This window comes from Colobus angolensis, unplaced genomic scaffold (assembly GCF_000951035.1).
Source record: "Colobus angolensis palliatus isolate OR3802 unplaced genomic scaffold, Cang.pa_1.0 Scaffold36, whole genome shotgun sequence".
In the NCBI taxonomy this organism is placed as follows: Eukaryota; Metazoa; Chordata; class Mammalia; order Primates; family Cercopithecidae; genus Colobus; species Colobus angolensis.
In genome coordinates, this window is record NW_012116932.1 from 4,815,821 (window position 1) to 4,838,897 (window position 23,077).

The 23,077-nt window shown below is 40.8% G+C and overlaps 1 protein-coding gene across 1 annotated transcript in view; it reads left to right on the top strand.

The window, feature by feature from the left end:
- The window catches only part of SCN11A (sodium channel, voltage gated, type XI alpha subunit), a 117,169-nt gene that overhangs the window by 27,766 nt on the left and 66,326 nt on the right, over positions 1-23,077 (top strand). Inside the window, exons 8-15 of the mRNA XM_011953299.1 lie at positions 6,644-6,785; positions 7,685-7,882; positions 8,762-8,935; positions 11,521-11,650; positions 12,765-13,003; positions 17,168-17,347; positions 20,055-20,432; positions 22,311-22,742. Coding sequence (XP_011808689.1) covers positions 6,644-6,785; positions 7,685-7,882; positions 8,762-8,935; positions 11,521-11,650; positions 12,765-13,003; positions 17,168-17,347; positions 20,055-20,432; positions 22,311-22,742 — 1,873 coding nt within the window. The remainder of the gene's footprint in view (positions 1-6,643; positions 6,786-7,684; positions 7,883-8,761; positions 8,936-11,520; positions 11,651-12,764; positions 13,004-17,167; positions 17,348-20,054; positions 20,433-22,310; positions 22,743-23,077) is intronic.

Sequence of the window (23,077 nt, forward strand, 5' to 3'; positions counted from 1 at the left end):
GATCACAAAGGAAGCAGAAGACATGGAAAGGTTTTAGGGCAGGCAGATGACCTGGGCAGATTAGACGTATTTTAAATGCCACCATGGCTTCTGTGTAGAGAATGGATGCATAGAATAGATGAATCCAATTACGAGACTGTGGTAGAAAGAATAAGGAAATGGGCTAAATGCCCCACTTGAAAGGCACACAGTGGACAGCTGGATAAAAAAGCAAGACCCAATGGTATGCTGTCTTCAAAAGACTCATCTTACATGTAATGACACCCATGGGCTCAAAATAAAAGAAACAGAGGAAAATGTACCAAGCAAATGGAAATCAGATAAAAAGCAGGAGTTGCAATCTTAATTTCAGACAAGACAGACTTTAAACCAACAAAGATAAAAAAATAGATAAAGAAGGGCATTACAAAATGGTAAAAGGTTCAATTCAACAAGAAGACCTAACTAATCGAAAGGTATATGCACCCAAGACAGGAGCACCTAGATTCATAAGGCAAGTTCTTAGAGACCTACAAAGAGACTTAGACTCCTACACGAGAATAGTGGGAGACTTCAACACAGCACTGACAGTATTAGACAGATCATTGGGGCAGAAAATTAACAAAGATATTCAGGACCTGAATTCGACATTGGACCAAATGAACCTGTTGGACCTCTACAGAACTCTCCACCCCAAAACAACAGAATATACATTCTTCTCATCACCACATGGCACATACTCTAAAATTGACCACATAATGGAACATAGAACAAGCCTCAGCAAATGCAAAAGAACCAAAATCATACCAAACATACTCTCAGACCACAGCACAATAAAAATAGAAGAAAAGACTAAAAAAAATCACTCAAAACCAGGCAATTACATGGAAATTAAACAACATGCCTCTGAATGACTTTTGAGTAAATAATGAAATTAAAGCAGAAATCAAGAAGTTTTTTGGAACTAATGAGAACAAAGATACAACATGCCAGAATCTCTGGGACAGAGCTGAGGCAGTGTTAAGAGAAAATTCATAGCACTAAATGCCCACATCAAAACTTAGAAATAACTTAACAATGTCGCATCACAATGGAAAGAGTTACAAGCAAGAGCAAAGCTAGCAGAAGACAAAAAATAAGGAAATCCAAATAAACACAATTAGAAATGACAAAGGAGATATTACCACTGACCCCACATAAATAAAAATAACTGTCAAAAACTACTACAAACACCTCTAAGCACACAAACTAAGAATACCTGGACACAAGCACCCTGCCAAGAATGAACCAGGAAAAAACTATTTCCCTGAATAGACCAATAACAAGCTCCAAAATTGAATTTATAGTAAATAGCCTACCAACCAAAAAACTCCCAAGACCAGATGGATCCATAGCTGAATTCTAGTAGATGTAGAAAGAAGAGCAGGTACCATTCCTACAGAAACTATTCCAAAAATTGAGGAGCAGGGACTCCTCCCCAAATCATTCAATGAGACCAGCATCATCCTGATACCAAAACTTGGCAGAGGCACAACAAAAAAAGAAAACTTTAGGTCCATATCCTTGATGAACATTGATGCAAAAATCCTCAACAAAATACTTGCAAACCTAATCCAGCAGCACATTAAAAAGCTAATCCACCACAATCAAGTAGGCTTCATCCTTGGGATGCATGGTTATTTCAACATACACAAATCAATAAATGTGATTCATCAGAACTAAAGTCAAAAAACACATGATTATTTCAATAGTTGCAGAAAAGGCTTTTGATAAATTCAACATCCCTTCATGTTCAAAACTCTCAAAACACTAGATATTGAAGGAATGTACCTCAAAATAATAAGAGCCATCTATGACAAACCCACAACCAACATCATACTGAATGGGGAAAGGCTGGAAGCATTCTCCTTGAAAAGTAGTACAAGACAGGATACCCTCTCTCACCACTCCTACTCAACATAGTATTGGGAGTCCTGGACAGAGCAATCAGGAAGAAAAGGAAAATAAAGGACCTCCAAATAGGAAAAGAAGAAGTCAAACTATCCCTATTTGCAGGTAACATGACTCTATATCCAGAAAACCCCATAGTCTCAGCTCAAAAGCTGCTTTAGCTGATAAACAACTCCAGCAAAGTTTCAAGATACAAAATCAATGTACAAAAACCACTAACATTCCTGTATACCAACAGCCAAGCTGAGAGCCAAATCAGGAATGCAATCCTATTCATGATTGTGACAAAAGAATAAAATACATAGGAATACAGCCAATAGGGAGGTGAAAGATCTCTACAATGAGAATTGCTAAACACTGCTCAAAGAAATTAAAAATGACACAAACAAATGGAAAAACATCTCATGCTCATGGATAGGAAGAATCAATATCATTAAAATAGGCATACTGCCTAAAGCAATTTACAGATTCAATGCTATTCCTATCAAATTACCAATGACATTCTTGACAGAATTTTAAAAATGCTATTTTAAAATTCATATGGAATCAAGAAAGAGCCCAAATACCCAAGGCAATCCTAAGTAAAAAATACAAAGCTGGAGGCATCATGTTTCCCAATTTCAAAATATACAACAGGGCTACAGTAACCAAAACAGCATGGTACTGATACAAAAACAGTCATATACATCAAGGTGCAGAATAGAGAGTGCAGAAATAAGGCTGCACACCTACAACCACCTGATCTTGAACAAAGCTGACAAAACAAGCAATGGGAAAACACCCTATTCAATAAATGGTGCTGGAATAACTGGCTAGCTATACGCAGAAGATTGAAACCGGACTCCTTTCTTACACCATATGCAAAAATCAACTCAAGATGGATTAAAGACTTAAATGTAAATCCCCAAACTATAAAAACTCTGGAAGACAACCTAGGCAATACCATTCTGGATATAGAAATGGGCAAAGATTTCATGATGAAGATGCCAAAAGCAATCAGAATGAAACCAAAATTTGACAAACGGGATCTAACTAAACTTAAGAGCTTCTGCACAGAAAAACAAAAACAAAGAACTGTTAACAGAGTAAACAGACAACCTACAGAATGGGAGAAAATATTTGCAAACTATGCATCTGTTAAAGGTCTGATATTCAGCATCTATAAGGAACTTAAACAAATTTACAATAAGAAAACAACTCCACTGAAAAGTGGGCAAAGGACATGAATAGACCTTTTTTTTTTTTTTAAGAAGACTTACATGCAGCCAATAAGCATATGAAAAAAAGCTCAACATTACTCACCATTAGCCAAATGCAAATCAAAACCACAATAAGATACTATTTCACACCAGTCAGAATGGCTATCATTAGAAAGTCAAAAAATAACAGATGCTGGTAATGTTTTGGAGAAAAGGGAACACATACACTGTTAGTAGAAGTATAAATTAGTTCAACCATTGTGGAAAGCAGTGTGGCAATTCCTCAAAGACCTAAAACAGAACTACTGTTGCTGGATTCATCCCAGCAATCGCATTACTGGGTAGGTACCCAGAGGAATATAAATCATTCTACTGTAAAGACACACACACGTGCATGTTCATTGCAGCACTATTCACAATAGCAAAGACATGGAAGCAAACTGAATGCCCATCAGTGACAAACTGGATAAAGAAAATGTGGTACACATACACCATGGAATACTATGCAGCCATAAAAAAGCATGAGATTATGTCTTTTGCTGGAACATGGATGGAGTTAGAGGCCATTAGCCTTAGCAAACTAAAGCAGGAAACAGAAAACCAAATACTGCATGTTCTCACTTGTAAGTGGGAGTTAAATTATGAGAACTCATGGACATAGAGAAGAACAACAGCTACTGCAGCCTACTTGAGGATGAAGGGTAGGAGCAGCAAGAAGAGCGGAAAAAATAACTATTGGATATTAGGCTTAGTACCTGGGTGATGAAATAATCTGTACAACAAACCCCTGTGACATGAGTTTACCTATATAACCAACCTGCACATGTACCCCAGAACCTAAAATAGTAGGTAAAAATAAATAAATAGAAAAAATTGTGGAGATTGAAGAGGGGGTGTCGGTGTGTAATTTGTGTGTACAAAGCCATGTGTAAGAGAGTGGCGGGAAGCACAAAGGAGAGAAAACTGTTACAAATGTTTCTCATATCGGTGTGAGTGAGTGATAATGTCATTAGCTGAAATAGGGATGCTGGCAGAGAGGCTGAATCACCTGTATAAGTTGATGAGAAGGTGCCCCCAGAGAGGAGGAGATTGAACAAAATAGGCTTATATTTTGAATGGTGGCCAAGAAATGAGGGAGATTAAATACGGTAGGTCCATCCTCAACAGACTCCTAGAAGTTAGACGGCACTGGGACTTCACAGAATTTCCTCCAGGTCTGGTGAGAAAGAGGGCACAATGGATGCCCTCCTCCTCAGTCACCCTAAAGCAAACTTACCACTCACAAAGTCCCACTCTGCCCACCAGGCAAATTCTAATCAGCTTGTCAGGTCCTCTGATTAAAACACATGAACAGCGAGACTGGTGGATCACGAGGTCAGGAGATCGAGACCATCCTGGTCTACACGATGAAACCCAGTCTCTACTAAAAAATAGAAAAAACTAGCTGGGCGAGGTGGCGGCGCCTGTAGTCCCAGCTACTCGGGAGGCTGAGACGGGTGGATCACGAGGTCAGGAGATCGAGACCATCCTGGTCTACACGATGAAACCCAGTCTCTACTAAAAAATAGAAAAAACTAGCTGGGCGAGGTGGCGGCGCCTGTAGTCCCAGCTACTCGGGAGGCTGAGGCAGGAGAATGGCGTGAACCCGGGAGGCGGAGCTTGCAGTGAGCCGAGATCGCGTCACTGCACTCCAGCCTGGGCGACAGAGTGAGACTCCATCTCAAAAAAAAAAAAAACAAACACACATGAACAGCTCGGGCTCACCAGGCATCTGAAGAAAATCTTGGGTAAAAAGGAGGCCAAGATAAAGCCATAGAAAATGTGGCCATGAACAAAACAAGGGAACCAGAAAGGGCTCCGAAAACTTTGAATAGTGTCTTTGGTGAAATTAAAAGAGATAATACTTACATAAAACAAAAAGCAGCTTGTTGTGAAAAAACAAAAACAAAAAAACAAGAAACTTATTAGAAATTAAACATTATTACACAAAAATCAACATTAGAACTAAAAGATGAAGTTGACAAAATAGCCTCCAAAGTAGGAAAAAGACAGAGAACAGAAAATCTGAGAGTAAATGTCAATCCAAAAGTTCCAATTTTTGACTAAGTAGGAATTCTAGAACTAGAGCACTGACTAAATGAAAGGGAGGAAATTAGTGAAGAAATGATGCAGAGAATTTACCTGGGACTAAAGATGCAAGTCCCTCAGTGCTCCAGAAAGTACCCAACACAGTGAATGAGAAAGGATCATGCCAAGGACATTATCACGGCATTTCAGAACTTTCTGGAAAAAGATTTTAAAACTAAAGGGCAAAAGAAGGTCACCCACAATGGAACAAAAATCAAACTGGCGTAAGAATTCTTAATAGCAACACAGGATAATAGCTGAGCAGTGCTTTCATATTGCTAAGGAAAAATTTGCAACTCAGAATTCTATTTCTGGCCAAACTACCAATTGATTGTGAAAATGGAATAAATATATATTCACATATGCAAAGATTACACAATCTACTTAAGAAGCTAATTGAGAGGTGCTCCAGAAGAATGAGGGAGTAAAACATGGAAAAGCAACATGAAAAAGCCAAGAAAAAATGTCTACCATAGCAAGAAGTTAATCAACACGAACTACAATTGATAAATCAAATATCAGTGTAAGCACTATTTAGACATACAGAGGTAGAAGAGTTAACAGTGGTTGAATTTGGGGTATATAAATGACAGTTAAAGAATGATACAATTGATTTCATTATAAGCTTTTTGGTGCATGTAATTTTTAAGCCATGTGCATGTATTACCTTGATTAAAATACTATTTATTTAAAAACTAAGAAATACATACCCTTAGTACATCTTTTGGATACACTCAATAATGTGTGTTTTGGTAATATGGGAAAAGACCTATGTTCAAAGATATTCATTGCCCAAATGTTTGTAAGAGTGAAGGACTGTCAATTACTGAAACCTAAATATTCATCATTAGCAGAGCAGTTAAATCATAGAACTATAGACATGAAAAGAAATAAGATATCTCCCTGTATGGTGATATAAAAAGAGCTGTAAACTATATTGTTCCACTAAAAAAAGCAAGGTGCAGGAGAGTGTGCAAAGCATGTTTCCATTTTTGTGTATTATAAAAGTTGTGTATAGATATAGATGTGCTGTACAGTCATAGCAAACTTCCGGAAATTTACAAAAGTACCTGTTAACTATTGCCTCTAGAAAGTGGGATCAGGAGACAGGGAAGAGAGGAAGACTTAATATTCACTGTATGTGCTTTTTTACTGTTCATTGTTCACGTGTCACTGTACTCAATTTTTCAATGAAAAACTATCTTATATGAATTTATTAATCAGTTCATTAGCAAAAGAGTCTTGTCAGACAGGGCAGTGGCCACTTTACAAATACTCCCTCTGGGGCTCCTGGTGTGAGCCCATCAGAAAAACCAGTGTTGTTGGAAGGAAAGGGAAGCTTGGCTGTGGCATATATACTTATTTCTCTGTTTCTTTCCAATATCTAGTACCTGTTCCACACAATATGAATGTAACCACACCAAAATTAATCCTGACTATAATTATACGAATTTTGACAACTTTGGCTGGTCTTTTCTTGCCATGTTCCGGCTTATGACCCAAGATTCCTGGGAGAAGCTTTATCAACAGGTTATCTATTTATGGTCTCTCTTTTTCCTCTCTCCCTCCATCCTTTTCCTTCCCCCTCTATCTATCACTTATCTATTTATCTACCATTTATTTATAACTACCATTCATCCCCCACTTTTATCATCTGTCTCATATTTAACAGTCGTACTGTTAAATTCTGCCTTACTAATTCTGTTAGAAACTTCCAGAAAATTGGCCGGGCAAGCTGACTCAACGCCTGTAATCCCAGCACTTTGGGAAGTTGAGGCTTGAGGTCAGGAGTTCAAGACCAGCCTGGCCAATATGGTGAAACCCCATCTCTACTAAAAATGCAAAAATTAGCAGGGCGTGGTGGCAAGTGCCTGTAATCCCCACTATTCAAAAAGCTGAGGCAGGAGAATCACTCGAACCCAGGAGGTGGAGGTTGCAGTGAGCCGAGATCATACTACTGTACTCCAGCCTGGGTGATAGAGTGAAATTCTGTCTCAAAAAAAAAAAAAAAAAAAAAAAGAAACTTTAAGAAAAATTTAAATGCAATATTTGGAAGAAGACTCCAAAAAACTGCTCCTCTTCCTAGAAATATTAGCCCCCTCCAGATTCCCTACTGCCTAAAGTTTTGCCACTAGCACTATCTCTCTTGCCACTTTTATTTTAAAAATGCAGATACTCTTGAGAGAGTTATAGATAGTAAAGTCACTGAAACTTCCATGTGAAGGTGTGAATAGTATCTCCCCACTGAGAGACAGGACGTCAGGAATCCCCGGGATATTAGGGAAGCTATGGATGATTCTGTGGTCAACTGAGCCCACCAGTGTTGGGGAAGACCAATTGTCTGCTACTGTGTGGTCCTTGCTTGAGGTGATGGTCACCCTCCTGTGGAAGAAGGTTTGAGATGCAAGAACATGCTCTGTCCTTTGCAGACCCTGCGTACTGCTGGACTCTACTCAGTCTTCTTCTTCATTGTGGTCATTTTCCTGGGCTCCTTCTACCTGATTAACTTAACCCTGGCTGTTGTTACCATGGCGTATGAGGAGCAGAACAAGAATGTAGCTGCAGAGATAGAGGCCAAGGAAAAGATGTTTCAGGAAGCCCAGCAGCTGTTAAAGGAGGAAAAGGAGGTAGGGACATGGGGTCAGACAGTGGGATCTGGTTTGGGGAGGGGAAGGGGTCCCCAGAGGCAATGTGACCTGAGACTCAAGGCTGCCACCCTTGGCCTGGTCTCAGCGCTTTCTCTCCTGGTGCTTTTCTGAGAATATAAGTCCCTTGCAGAATGACTGTACAGCTATCTTTCACAAAATAGTCCAGGCACCAGGCCCTTGAAAACGGGGAACTCTTGGCCTTGATGCTTTGTGACCTTCTGAAGCCTAAGCCTTCTAAGACATGCCCCAAATTACTGACTGGACGATACAACATAAGTTTATGTAAATCTAGGCTCTGTGCTCCAGGCTTTCTTGTGGAAATCTGGAGATGTTTGTGTTCGGGGTCTTTGCTTGAAGTGGACTCTAGAACAATGATCACCTCTCCCTATTTGAAATCCTTGTCATATTTATAGGCCATTCTAATAGTTTCCGTGGAATCTTTAGATTCTTCCAGCTCAAGTCTAGAATTTTCAGGACAGGGACCATGTTTTATACTTGCACCGATCCTCTCTAAGATTTGTCAGAAGGATGCCCATCATAAGTGCTTAACGTCTGCATTATCAGGCATAAGTATTTATTGAGTGCCTAGCACATACTGGACACTGTGGTAAGGGGCAGTGACACAGAGATATGAAAGAGTCAATGCTGCTTTTGGTGGCTGCAATTTCTGTGCAAAAACAGGACATGTTTCCCCAGATAAATAATAACAGAGCTAGCATAGTCCAGATAGATGATGAGCAATTTAAATGATACAGAGCTACCAGAAGAGAGATTTTCACCACTCTAAGGTCGGGGTCATTTGCAATGTTTCATGAGGAGGTGTAATCTATTCTTTAATTGCTTTTGTTCAATTTGAAGGCTCTGGTTGCCATGGGAATTGACAGAAGTTCACTTACTTCCCTCGAAACATCATATTTTACCCCCCAAAAGAGAAAGCTCTTTGGTATTAAGAAAAGGAAGTCCTTCTTTTTGAGAGAGTCTGGGAAAGGCCAGCCTCCAGGGTCAGATTCTGATGAAGATTCCCAAAAAAAGGTAAGTCTTATCCAGGGCATTAGTGATACCATAGTGCCGTCCCGGGGACAGGGCCAATTGCCAATCACATTGAAAGAATTCATTTATTCATTTACTCATTTATTCATTCATCCATTTGCACATACTTTCGTGCATCCATGTGTCTTTTCAATTATCCATTTATTTTTAAACATCAATTTAGAGTGTTTACAGTGTTTACTGTCTTCTTGGCACTGGGATAGCTACTAGGGATACATGATTTATACTCCACAGAGTGTACAGCTAATGATGAAGACATACTGATAAGAAGGCAGTTACGAGTCAATGTGATGACTGATGTGCTGATCACTGTGGGAGAACAGAGGAGGAACTATGTGTCAGTGTAGGCTCCCTCGGAAGCAAACCCAAAGACATTACAGTGCAAGTAGATTATTTGGGAAGTGATCCTAGGAAGCACTGGGAAAGGAGGGAAGAAACGCTATATGAAATGGAAGGTAACCAGTGAGGATGCATTATCAAGCCAGTTACCACTGAAGCCAGGTAGTTGGAGTTTAATCCTTTTGAAATAAGGGCATCAGAGTGTGTATATATATGTGTGTGTGTGTATATATATATATATATGTTGGTATATATACCAACTTTTGTCCATCATAGATTAAAGATTGCTGAAGACTGAAGACAATAATTTCCCTCTAATTTCCTACTTGCTGTGCACTAAAGAAGAGGGGATTTGAGTCATCAGAGAAAGTCCTCAAGTAAGGACATATGGGTGGGAAAACCAAGAGCATCCAGAATTCATGGGGCCTGGGGGAAAAGCAGTAGATAAGAAAAGAGTCCCCAGAAGATGCAGGGATGTTGATTGGATGTGTCAATTGAAAGGATGAATTCACCAGCAAAAGGAAAAAGAGAGCATTACCTGCAGAGAGAACAGAATGTGCAAAAGCCTAGAAGCGAAGGCAAGCAGGAGAACATGACCCATTAGAAAATTTGCAAGTGTGTGTGTGTGTGCACGCGTGCTCATGTGTGCACATGTGTGATGAGGCTGGGGGAGGGTGGGTGGCACGAGGCTATAGTGATCAGTTGGGGGATCACAAAAGAGTTTACCCTTTGCAAAGAGGGCAAGGGGTAAAGAGCATTGAAAGGTTTATATAAGAGAGATATGACTGAATTTGTGAAATCCTGGATGCATTGAAGACAGGGGATTGGAGGAGAGCAAGACTGGAGGCAACCAGTTAAGAGGTTGTTGCGGTAACCAAATAAGAGGTACCTGTGGTTTAAACCAAGGTTAGGGAAGTGAGGATGAAGAGCAATTAACAGATGACCGTGATCTGCAGAAGATGAAATTTAGCAGTTGAGTTGATGGACAGCGTGGGGATAAGTCCTGGTTTCCGACATGATTAGCTAACTTGATGAAGGGTAATTTATGGAGACAGGAAAGGTACACATTTTGGGAGTGGAAAGATGGCTCATTCAGCTTTGAATGTGCCAATTTCGAGATGCTTGTGGGACCTCCAAGCAGGGATGTTGATTAGGCAGCATAATGTGCAGAAATGAAGCTGGCGGGGGTGGTTGGGGGGCGGCGGGGAGGGATGGGCCGCAGAAAAAGTTATTCTTATCATTAAGGTAGGGGATGTTCAGACATATTTTAATTGTCCAGAGAAAAGTCAGAAGAGAGGAAGATGCTAAAGATATAGGTAAAGATGGCAAGAGCCACTTTCCTGAGATAGAGGGAGATGCAGTAGGTAGAAGGTGGATATGTATGCCTGATAATGCGGTGGGGAAAAGGAATCGAGGGGCCTTTGCAGAAGTAGGTAGAAGGATCCCATCCACTGCTATGATCAGTTCTCTGCTGTAGTAATAGGGAGAGAGCTCATAGAAAGACTATCTAGATTGACTTATCACAAAAGGATAGTTCCCTCTGGGGCCCTGGTCAGTCAGAACCCTTGGAAAATAAGCCATTAGGAAAACCCAAATTTTCTGGATAACTGGAGGTTTGCATTCTTTAATTCCAGTAACTTTAGAATGGAGGTGGATGTGAGACAGTCAGCTAGCCCTTGGGCACAGCTTGAGAGTGTGCTTGAAGTTTGGGATATAGATTTTGTGATATTTAGTGGGATTGTTCTTTTTAGTTACTGGCCATTTTAAAAATCAGTGTAGGCAGTTGTTCACTTCACAACTGGAGCCAGCACTTCACAATCTGGCTCCAGTACACCTTTCTAAATTTATACTCCACTTCTGTCCCTTCAAACATTGTTTTCAAATTGGATTCTATATTGCTTTCATACGCTGAACCATTGCTTACTAGTTTTTGTAAAATTTTGTTTGCTCTTTGTTGGAAGTGAATAAAACACAGAGAAAGTAAAATCTCTGTAGATAGAACCCTAGAAATGTGCATGCATAGGAAATATGAATGATCAAACCAGATTTCTCTTATCTGTTAAAAATGAAATAAGAAAACTGAATATTTGGCATGCTATAAAATGAGGTGAGTAGACCTATAGAAAATGTTGAGCACTTTCGTTACATGTAGCATTGGAACAAAGTAGTTAAGTTTTGAGGAGAGGCAACCCTTGTCTTTAGAAGGTGCGCCATGCCTTCTCTTACAGCCACAGCTCCTAGAACAAACCAAACGACTGTCCCAGAATCTATCACTGGACCACTTTGATGAGCATAGAGATCCTCTCCAAAGGCAGAGAGCACTGAGTGCTGTCAGCATCCTCACCATCACCATGAAGGGTAAGTCCCACCTTCCAATCCAAGGGAAAACCTACTTCAATGATGTCCTTCCATTCTTCTTCTTCCCAATCCCCTAGAAGCCCTCTGAAAAGGAGGCTGTTTTGGAACCAACCCACTCTACCGTCCTGCAAAGAGTGACTTTCTTTGCTTCTTTGGAGCAAGTAAACAAAGTGACTCACAAGAAACAGACCTTTCTTGTGGGCCCACTCTAAACTGGCACTTGGATAGTGGTGGAAGCTGGCTAGACTTGGGATGGGACTTCAGACCAAATGCATAAACAGGGCCTCACAACCAGGCCAGGGAGTCACAAGATATCCAAGTGGCAACAATAGTCAGTCAAAGAACAGAAGACCTTGGAGTCTCCAGGAGGTAGCAGTTGTTATTGAAGTTAGAGTCAGAAACCCCACATGGGCAATAGAAGACCTGTGTAGATAGGCTGGAACCATCTGATGGACCAGATTAACAGCAGGTAACAGGACCCCACCCCAGAGGTTGGTGTTCAGGAGCAGAACCAAGTCCCTGCAAGGGGAGGGGGTGTCAAATAGGTCCTATAGCACTTTTAAGCCTACTGCATCATCTCCTTTGCCCTGCATGTGTCCCTGCAGTGGTGCCAGGGAAATCAGTGGTGTCACGGAATTCAGGGGTGGTCTAAACTCAACTAGCGGATAGAGCCCCTTTTACTGTTTCAGTGCTTACAGATGCCCCTTTCCTTGAGCCCTGGTTGCCCCTTTTGCCTCTGTTACAGCTGACCTTATGGTCTGTCTTGAGTGGACATAACTTGGGCCTGTATCTATCTGTCTCTTGGATTCGCAGCCAGCCAACCAGTGTTGACTTCCACATCTGTATATCTAACAGCAAAGCCCAGTTCCTGGATGCTCAGTAAGAGTGTAAATTGATGGACTTGACTGTGCCGCATGCTAGTTGTATGTGGAATATTGTCTCTTCTGCACTATGATTGGTGGAAAAACCTTTCTGGCTACACAAATCAAAGCCTTTCACAACTGATCATGTATCAGGAGGCCCCGGGGAAGAGGGAGGAAGGAATGCACTCAGGCAAAGAGCATCTGGATTGCTTCAGAGCTAACTCCTCAACCTCTCGCTCATTCTCCTCCAGAACAAGAAAAATCACAAGAGCCTTGTCTCCCTTGCGGGGAAAACCTGGCATCCAAATACCTCGTGTGGAACTGCTGCCCCCTGTGGCTATGCATTAAGAAGGTCCTGAGAACTGTGATGACTGACCCGTTTACTGAGCTGGCCATCACCATCTGCATCATCATCAACACTGTCTTCTTGGCCATGGAGCATCACAAGATGGAGCCCAGTTTTGATAAGATGTTGAATACAGGGAATTTGGTAACATTATGCTTTTTAAAAACAAAAACAAATTCCAAACTTTAAAGTATAACTCTTCAAAGTCCAAACATTTTGTGAATGATCTAACCTAACCTAGGTTTTTGGTCCCCTTCAGTGGAGTAGAGGGAAAAGATGGCTGTTACGGTTTTACTTTTACCCATTTCGTTTCAGAAATTGTCCATGTGTCCTGAGTTGGCCCTCTGGTATGTTCAGGTATCTCTTTAGTCATTCAGTGGTAAGCCAGATGCAAGCAGACATCCGAAAAGGTCAGCTCTCTGAGATAATCAAGAAAATGTTAACCATATCCAGAGAACCATGGTAATGACTGCTGTGGTCCCAGTGATATTCATGCCATCATTCGTCACAAAATAATGTGACTACCATTACTAGGTGTTATTCTCCTTGGAAAGATGGATCAGGGCCTGGCAGCTGTGGGAGGTTCACTTTTCTGGGAGGGATTGTTTGGGGGGTGGTCAGGGTGAGGTGGGGTGAATTTCCAGACTTGAGCCTGCTTCAATATGTTTCTCATTGGATGGATCTAGTCTCAGTTAAATTGGGAAAACTAAGGGGAGCAGACTTTTCAAGGACTGTTCACTTCAGTTTATGGTTCTTGTGGAGGGCATTTTTCTCAAAGAAAAATTAGTCCCTCGAATATCAGAAACAATAAATAATTGCCCACCAGATGATCTACCCTAATTAGCTGATGGGTTAATGAGCTAAAAACCTTACCAGAATATCTAGCCTTTTCTTTTTAAACTTTTGTTTTATTTTTCTAATTTAAAAAATAATAAATGCTGTTTTATTTTTTAAAAATAAGGAAAAATATAAATAAGGGAAGTAGAATAAATTCATGTCCCATGTACCTACTGACAAAGATGATCATTTTTAGCATTGCAGAATATTTCCAAGCAATATGTAAGCATGTGTGTATGTATGTATTTTTATTTAGTTTTTTTCTCCTTTTTTGGCACATTTTTTGTTATGATGTCTTTTTACATGTCTTAAAAAAAATTGTTGGCTGGGCATGGTGGCTCAAGCCTGTAATCCCAGCATTTTGGGAGGCCGAGACGGGCGGATCACGAGGTCAGGAGATCGAGACCATCCTGGCTAACACAGTGAAACCCCGTCTCTACTAAAAAATACGAAAAACTAGCCGGGCGAGGTGGCGGGCGCCTGTAGTCCCAGCTACTCGGGAGGCTGAGGCAGGAGAATGGCGTAAAACCGGGAGGCGGAGCTTGCAGTGAGCTGAGATCCGGCCACTGCACTCCAGCCCAGGCGACAGAGCGAGACTCCATCTCAAAAAAAAAAAAAAAAAATTGTTTTACATTGTTAAGAACCCACTGCGGCCAGGCACAGTGGCTCATGCCTGTTATCCCAGCACTTTGGGAGGCTGAGGTGGGCGGATCACGAGGTCAGGAGATCGAGACCATCCTGGCTAACATGGTGAAACCCCATCTCTACTAAAAATACAAAAAATTAGCCGGGCGTGGTGGTGGGCACCTGTAGTCCCAACTACTTGGGAGGCTGAGGCAGGAGAATGGCATGAACCTGGGAGGCAGATCTTGCTGTGAGCCGAGATCGTGCCACTGTACTCCAGCCTGGGTGACAGAGTGAGACTCCATCTCAAAAAAAAAAAAAAAAAGAAGAAGAAGAACCCACTGCACCTATTGAATTATTGAATCAGGAGTTCATTCACAGAGCACTTTTATGCATCAGGTTTACGATGGTGTGGAACTAGAGGCAAGTCCTGTCATCCTCAGTTCTACATCCCTCCACAAGGAGCAGTGATACAGTGGAACTGTAGTATAAAACCAGGGTGATTCTCCTCACAGGCAGTCTGCACATAACACATAAATTCCTTTCTCCATGCTGCCTTTGGGAATAAATGCCTTGTGGGTGTGAATGGGTTAGACTAGATTCCATGCTGCTTGACAAACCTAACACATAGTTCCTTGTAACAGATCAGGGTCTCCTGGCCATGTATTCAACTATCTTTTGCTGAGGCATCCAAGAAATGAGCTGAAATTGTTTCAGTTGAAGGCAGAAAGCTGTGTCCACAGGGGTATGGTCAGCAGACTCCACCTTTCAGCACCTTCTGGTGGAATGGAGTTACTGAATAAGTTCTAGAGAATACTCAAAAATCCAGAGTCATCTCCGTGGACAGGGCTTCCCAATTGCAAAGGTGATTTGTTTTCATCTGCTGGTCCAAATTTAGAAAACGAGAAAAACCCCCATCTCAGATTTCCCACTGACTAGACATCCTGAGTGTGGAGGTGAAGCTACATTTTGCAGTTGGAAACTGAGTGATTGACATTCTTCTTCATTTCCTCCAGAGCAGGAGGAGCCACAGGACCACAGGGACGTTGTTGTTTTTCAAGTACACAAGCAGCAGCTGCACCCTAGCTCCTAAAAACTGGCAGGAAATATGTAGAACCATATACACAGCTTGTGTTTCCATTCCATGTGCCTACTCCCTGGATATACAATACCAAAATGGCAGCCACACTATTTATTGCTCCCATAGTAGTAGTGGTGGTGAGAAGCCTTGGAGTCCTGAGTTCCAAGGAACATGTCAAAACTTCCCTCCTCTGATATATGGGCCAGGATTAAGCCACTTTGTGGAGTTCTGCAGGACTGGCCTAGAAAATTAACTCTCTAGGATAGAGATTGCTCTAATCGGAGGGATATACTGAATGCCAAGAAGACATAAAGAAAAATTGGATTGAATTGACAAAACTAATGGTCCCAAGGTATCTAGGGATGCTGTAGAGCTTGATGCCTAAAGCCTAAAGAAGATACAAGAAGGAGGAGTGAGTCAAAAGAGGTGGGGATGACTACACAATTATCTAGGACAGGCATCACTGAATGCTTTTAGATACTGGTGGTGACATTGAGCAGGAGTAGATAGCAGTATTTAAAGGGGGAATATGAAAATAAACTTGAATTTTCTTTGTAACTCTTGATTTATTTTTATTTTTCTACCCTGGATTTATCTTTGCTATCCTTTTGTCTTTAACTTGTGCCATTTTATTTTAGGCATTTTAAAAAATAAATAGTAAATCATTGAATCATTTATAAAAACAGATAATCCATTATTTTTAATAATTGAATTTGGTCATTTATAGGTTCCCCCAGAATTGTAGTAGACAGTTTTATAAAAATCTTTGTAAAGACTTTAATCCTTTGAATATTACCTTATTATTTTTATATTCTTGCTTTTTTCATTTCTATTCATTTGTGTTTGTAGGTGATAAGACTGTACTATTTGCTGTGAAGAAATGATTTGCTTTATTTTCTGCAAAGATATGGAAGACAGATTTAGTTTTTAATTGGTTACTACATTCAACATTTTTACAAATTTCTTAAGCCTTATTTATCTGATTATTGAAGACAAAGACAAAACTGTTTTGCCCATGGAAAATACAAAATTCTGTACTTTTTGTAATTCCTGCCTCTTTTTTATTCTTTGATATTTTGTTCTGGAAGTGTGAGCCCTGCATTCTGAATGAGTTTTTAGGATTGTATTCTAAATCACTAATTCATCTTTCAACCATAACCATAACCAATCTAAGGCTTATCCCATATATTGAGTTGCTCAAAGACAGTTTTTTGTCCCTGGAAGTGTTTTCTCATTCTATGATCTGTGCCCCTTTTTTGTTTTTATTTTTAATTTTTTTGATCAAGGTGTTGAAATTAGGTGGTCAGGTGAACTCCTCCTGGATTCTAGTTTATGGGGGATAGTTACCCTTAGTTTTCAGGGCTATTGTATACATTCCTTCTCTCCCTATTTTAATTGTTTTAATTGGTATTCTAAAGAGAATTCAGAGGAGAAATTGCCTGACACTTTCTGTCACCCTGCCATCTACCAGTAATACCATTTTGCTTTATCTTCAACAGAATGAGAAGTAATATTCATTTTCCATTCTGGTTTCTTTGAGCTTGGTTACATTGCTCTGGGCACCATGGAGAGGGATGGAGAGAGGAGCAAAGTCACAGTGAGGTTCATGCTACAACAGTAAATGTTTCTATTGCATGGACTTTAGAGTATAGTGTATCAATCATGAGAATACTTTTCATTTCTTTGTAACTTCTACTTCCCTTGGGCCATTCTTAAAAGTGTGTCTCTGCAGCTTCCTTCTCTCATTCTTCTTTGTCCCACTCTAGGTTTTCACTGGCATTTTTATAGCAGAAATGTGCCTAAAAATCATTGCTCTCGATCCCTACCACTACTTTCGCCGAGGCTGGAACATTTTTGACAGCATTGTTGCTCTTCTGAGTTTTGCAGATGTAATGAACAGTAGATTTCAAAAGAGAAGCTGGCCATTCTTGCGTTCCTTCAGAGTGGTAAGGCACTTTCTTATTTTACTGCATAAACATAGCCAACTAAGTGGAAAAAAAAGCCTTGAGAGAATTCAATGGTTATCTTGGACTAAACTTTAGTATCTTACTTTAACCCCAGAACCAAAACTGCACTCCTCTTCCTGCACAGATCTTTGATAGCCTTGCAAGTCCCTGGGAGTCTTCACTTAACTGAACCCTTATACCCTCAGCCCCTTCCTGCCAGAGATGACCCTTTAGGCAACTGGGTAAAAAATTGTGTCTCCCAGTGTGGGGACTCTGCTCCTTGCTCTGTGCACAACCCTTCCAACACTCTTTTTTCCCATGGAGCTCTGAGGCAATAAATAAATAAGGGAAAATATTCCTATCTCTCCGGTCATATTGGGCTCACCAAGGGAGGTGAAGACTGTAGAATGCATGGGAGGAATGCAGGGGAGCTGACGGCAGGTGCTATCTCACAAGTTTCCTTCTCACTACTGCCAGTGCCACATTCCTGTTCTGTAGTCTTTGCCCTCTATGCAGTTTGGAAGCATTCTGGAAACCTTTACAGAGTGCCTAATATAAACTGACTTGAGGGAAGGAACAAAGATGAGGAAATCACTGTCTCTGAGAAGTTTGCAGCACAGGAGTGATACAAGACTGGGCTACATGCACAGTACAGTGTGACAGAGTCCAGGAAAGGTATAGACAGAGGATTACAGATAAATCCAATCTGAGAGGGGAAACTAGAAAACCTCCAAGGTGGGATTTTGTCCCCCTTCAAAGATATTTACCTTTTCTTTTTTAGATAGGATTTCTAAGCCTATAGAGTAAGATACTTAATTCAGTTACCTAAGTGTACGTTTTATATTTTTTATATTTGGGATATAGTAAGAGGTTACACTGCTCAAAGTCAAGTGTTATTAAGCTTTTCTACTAATGTTTTATTAGCACTCAGGTAAGCAAAATTGCGTTTGCTTTATCATTGTTTAGGCTTATTACAGCCAGGCTCTAATGCACGGAAGTCTGTGGCATTGTCTCTGTATGAGAATGGAACCACAATTTCTTCCTGGGATGCTCCTAGCTCCCCTTTGAGCAGACAATGACAGTCCTCTTCAAGCAGAAGCCTTACTGACCTGCAATATTTCCATCCCCAAATAGGGGATGTGCTTAACAAAATTGTACTTTGGAGTAAAACCGTCAGTTTACATCAAAAGTTAATATAAGAAACAACCTATAAAACAAGTTGCTATGTTTTCTCTAATGTTGTTTCCTATAAAGTCTGTGAAGATCTAGGATAAAATTTACCTTTGGAGAAAGTATACAGGTCTTGAATAGCTGGTTGCCTTTTCTCTCCTGACTACAAATGTCATATTACTGTAATCATTCTTATGAGGCTGAGATTCAAACTCGTGGCCTGAATTATGTAATGCAGAAGTTAGCAAACTTTCTCTGTAAAGGGCCAGATGGTAAATGTTTTCAGCCTTACAGGCTATGTGGTCTGTGTTGCAACCATTAAGCTTTGCCATTGTAGCATAAAAGAAGCCATAGACTTTCAAAAAACAATGAGCATGGTTATATTCCAATAAAATTTATGGATGCTGAAACTTGAACTTCACATGATTTTAATGCATCATGAAATATCCTTTTGATTATTGTCATTTTCTTTTTTGAGACAGAGTTTGGCTCTGTCGCCCAGGCTGTAGTGCAGTGGCGTGATCTCAGCTCACTGCAACCTCTGCCTCCCAGGCTCAAGCCATCCTCCCTCCTCAGCCTCCCGAGTACCTGGGACTACAGGCGCACGCCACCACGCCTGGCTAATTTTTGTATTTTTAGTAGAGATGGGACTTCACCATGTTGGCCAGACTAGTGTCAAACTCCTGGCCTTAAGTGATCACCCACCTCAACCTCCCAAAGTGCTGGGATTATAGGTGTGAGCCACTGTGCCTGGCCTGATCATTTTTCAATCATTTAAATGTGGAAAAGTATTCCTGTCTCTGAGGTCATACAAAAATAGGCAATGGACTGGATTTGGCTCTCAGACCAGAGTTTGCTGACACTTGGTATATTACACAGAATTCCAAAACATTCATTTTATATAACAATTATGTAGCTCAGTCACCATGCTGATCCCAAAGTCCTTATGATTAAAAAACTAAGACAAAATATTTCCGTGTGTGTGTGGTGTGTGTGTGTGTGTGTGTGTCTGTGTGTGTGTGTGTGTGTGTGTGTGTGATGGAGTCTTGCTCGGTCTCCAGGCTGGAATGCAACGGTGCAATCTTGGCTCACTGCAACCTCTGACTCCCGGGTTCAAGCGATTCCCCTGCCTCAGTCTCCCGAGTAGCTGGGACTACAGGCATGCGCCACCATGTCCGGCTAATTTTTTTGTATTTTGTATTTTGTATTTAGTATTTTAGAGATTTCACCATGTTGGCCAGGATGGTCTCAATCTCCTGACCTTGTGATCCACCTGCCTTGGCCTCCCAAAGTGCTGGGATTACAGGTGTGAGCCACTGTGTCCAGCCAATATTTCCATTTTCAAATAAGAAAGTAGATACAGGTGAGCATTAGATTATGACAGAGAGTTGATGGCTATGTTCAGGATGGATTTAACTTTGAAAAGAGTTTTGGATGTCATAAGTTTGGGTATATGTCATTTGCTTTATAGATGAACAGATGGAATTTGTCCTTAACTGACTTTTCTTCCATTTTTGTTTGTTGTATTTTTCTACAGCTCAGGGTCTTCAAGTTAGCCAAATCCTGGCCAACTTTGAACACACTAATTAAGATAATCGGCAACTCTGTCGGAGCCCTTGGAAGCCTGACTGTGGTCCTGGCCATTGTGATCTTTATTTTCTCAGTAGTTGGCATGCAGCTTTTTGGCCATAGGTTCAATTCTCAAAAGAGTCCAAAACTCTGTAACCCGACAGGCCCGACAGTCTCATGTTTACGGCACTGGCACATGGGGGATTTTTGGCACTCCTTCCTAGTGGTGTTCCGCATCCTCTGCGGGGAATGGATCGAAAATATGTGGGAATGTATGCAAGAAGAGAATGCATCATCATCGTGTGTTATTGTCTTCATATCAATCACGGTGATAGGAAAACTTGTGGTATGTTTCTTAGATTTTTTTCAAAAAATAAAAGACCCTACATGCCTCTCAAATGCATTACTTCATTTGCAAAACTTTACTAGTAAAAATTATTATTCTCAATATAATGCCAAATAAATATTTGAAATATTCATTCAAATTTTGTTTGAAAAAGGTATGATAACCATGAAAAAAACCTATTTGACACATACTACTCATTTGACTGATGCCCCAAAATTTATTTTATTCCTGATGATTCTTCTAAGACAATAGTATTCTCTTCCCCGGTGATTGGCTGAAGTAGGACTTTGTGAGTTCATATGGTCAATAGGATGTAAAGAGGTGTCCACTGGAGAAACTTGGGAACAATCTTTTGTTCTTAAGACATATGTGTTTAAAAAAATGATCCTTTTACTTCCTCTGGACTTTTTTATGACTGTGACCCCTGGAAAAGCCAGATCATGAGCTTGGAACTGTGGTGGAATTGCCCACAGGAATATGAATCTGACATGCAGGACTGCTGTGCAATCCTCTTCTGTTTGCATAAATTGAGAGACGGTGTACTTTGTGCAGTTTCTTTAGGTCCTGTTCCCCTAACTTCAATGAGGTAATGGTGCCTAGCCAGAGGGGTTTGAACCAAACCTGCAAGCATTATGCAACCATGAGAACAGCCAGCCTAAAACAAAGCCAACACTGAGGCAGGCAGAGTGAAAAGAGAGAACAAACCTGTATTCGTGTCATAATTGGCCCCCTGTTCTATTTTCAAAATTCTTGTTATGCTACAGTTTTTTGTTGTATAAGCTGGCTTGAGTGTGTTACTTGCAGCTGAAAGCATAGATATTTATGAGGAGGCTAATTAAGTGCACTTCATTGCCTTACTGCACAAGATCTTCAGGATCAAGTGGGGGCTATAGTGCAATATAATTAACTCTTTACACATGATAGCTTTATCCTAAGTACCTAATGAATGGTGTATCTAGACAGTAAGTGATACATACAAAAGCTCAGAAGAACAGGGCATCACCAGTGGGAGTGGGAGGAGAGCACTGAGAAAGGATTTGTGGAAGATTACAGAACTTGAAAAGACCACTTATACGGTAAGGAGAACTTAGACAGATAGAGGAGAGCTTAAGCAAAGATCCAGAGATGGGAATTCTCACAGTGCAGCTGAGGAACTGTAACTAGACCCATTCACATCCACTGGGCACTTCTCTCCAAAGGCTGTCTATTGCTGAGTTGAAGAGAACCACAAACAAAGGAATTTGAGGAGGTAAAGACGATGAATTAGAGGGAGTGTAATTATGAGCAAAGAACCCAGGTAGGAAGCTATTGGGATTAGATGAATTTGAAGTGATATGTGGTTCAACAGAAGAGTTGCATATTTGGTCCAACCCCGTTGGCTTGGCCTCAATACATTACTAAGGTTAGGGCAACAGGACCTAAAGAAACTGTAAAGTACATCATCTCACAAATATGCAAATAAGAAAGGACTGTACATTGGGCTTGAATATCAGATTCATCTCCTTGTGGGAAATTCCAGGAAAAATCAAAGCTCACTATCCAGCTGTTCCTCAAGAAACGTACACTCTTAATTTTGCCATATGGTTATCCCATTCTGCTTTACCTTGGTGAGGGTCTACTCATCCATGTTCTTTATATGTAGGGAAAGTGGACTTGGCTATTTGTACCCTCTAATTTCAATTTTTATTCTGTCTTACTGTTTCTATTTCTTTCTCAATCTTTTATTTATTGGATAGATGAACTTTCTTAGGAGACAGTGGGACATAAGTCTCTCATTTGATTCTGTTTTTAGTCTTGGGAAAAAGTTGTCCTGGAAACCCACTATATCTTTTCCTTTGCTAAACTTTCCTTTCTTCTTGCTACCCACCCCATTCCCAGGTGCTCAACCTCTTCATTGCCTTACTGCTCAATTCCTTTAGCAATGAGGAAAGAAATGGAAACTTAGAAGGAGAGGCCAGGAAAACTAAAGTCCAGTTAGCACTGGATCGATTCCGCCGGGCTTTTTGTTTTGTGAGACACACTCTTGAGCATTTCTGTCACAAGTGGTGCAGGAAGCAAAAGTTACCAAAGCAAAAAGAGGTGACAGGAGGCTGTGCTGCACAAAGCAAAGATATCATTCCTCTGGTCACGGAGATGAAAAGGGGCTCAGAGACCCAGGAGGAGCTTGGTATACTAACCTCTGTACCAAAGACCTTGGGCATCAGGCATGACTGGACTTGGTTGGCGCCACTTGCAGAGGAGGAAGATGATGCTGAATTTTCTGGTGAAGATAACGCACAGCCCATCACACAACCTGAGGCAGAACAACAGGTATGAAGGTTCACACATTCACACATAGACTTAAAGGTCATACAAAGCTGGAGTGGAGTTACCAGAGGGCACTGGTTGCCTGCCCTTTTCTAGGCACTATGCAAGGATAATAAGGGTACAAAATGTGGCTGCCCTTTGATACCCACGTGCACATCTCAGGCCAGGTTCTTTATTGTGGTCCTGCAAGTGTGACACAGATAGGAGGTGTCAGAAGAGTTCAGAGGGGTGCAAAATCAGAATGGGCTGGGATGACAGGGGGAGTTCCTTTGGTTGAACTCTACAAGAAATGTAGAATTTGGATTGGCTGAAAAGTGAGGAGAAGGGTTTTGGGAAGT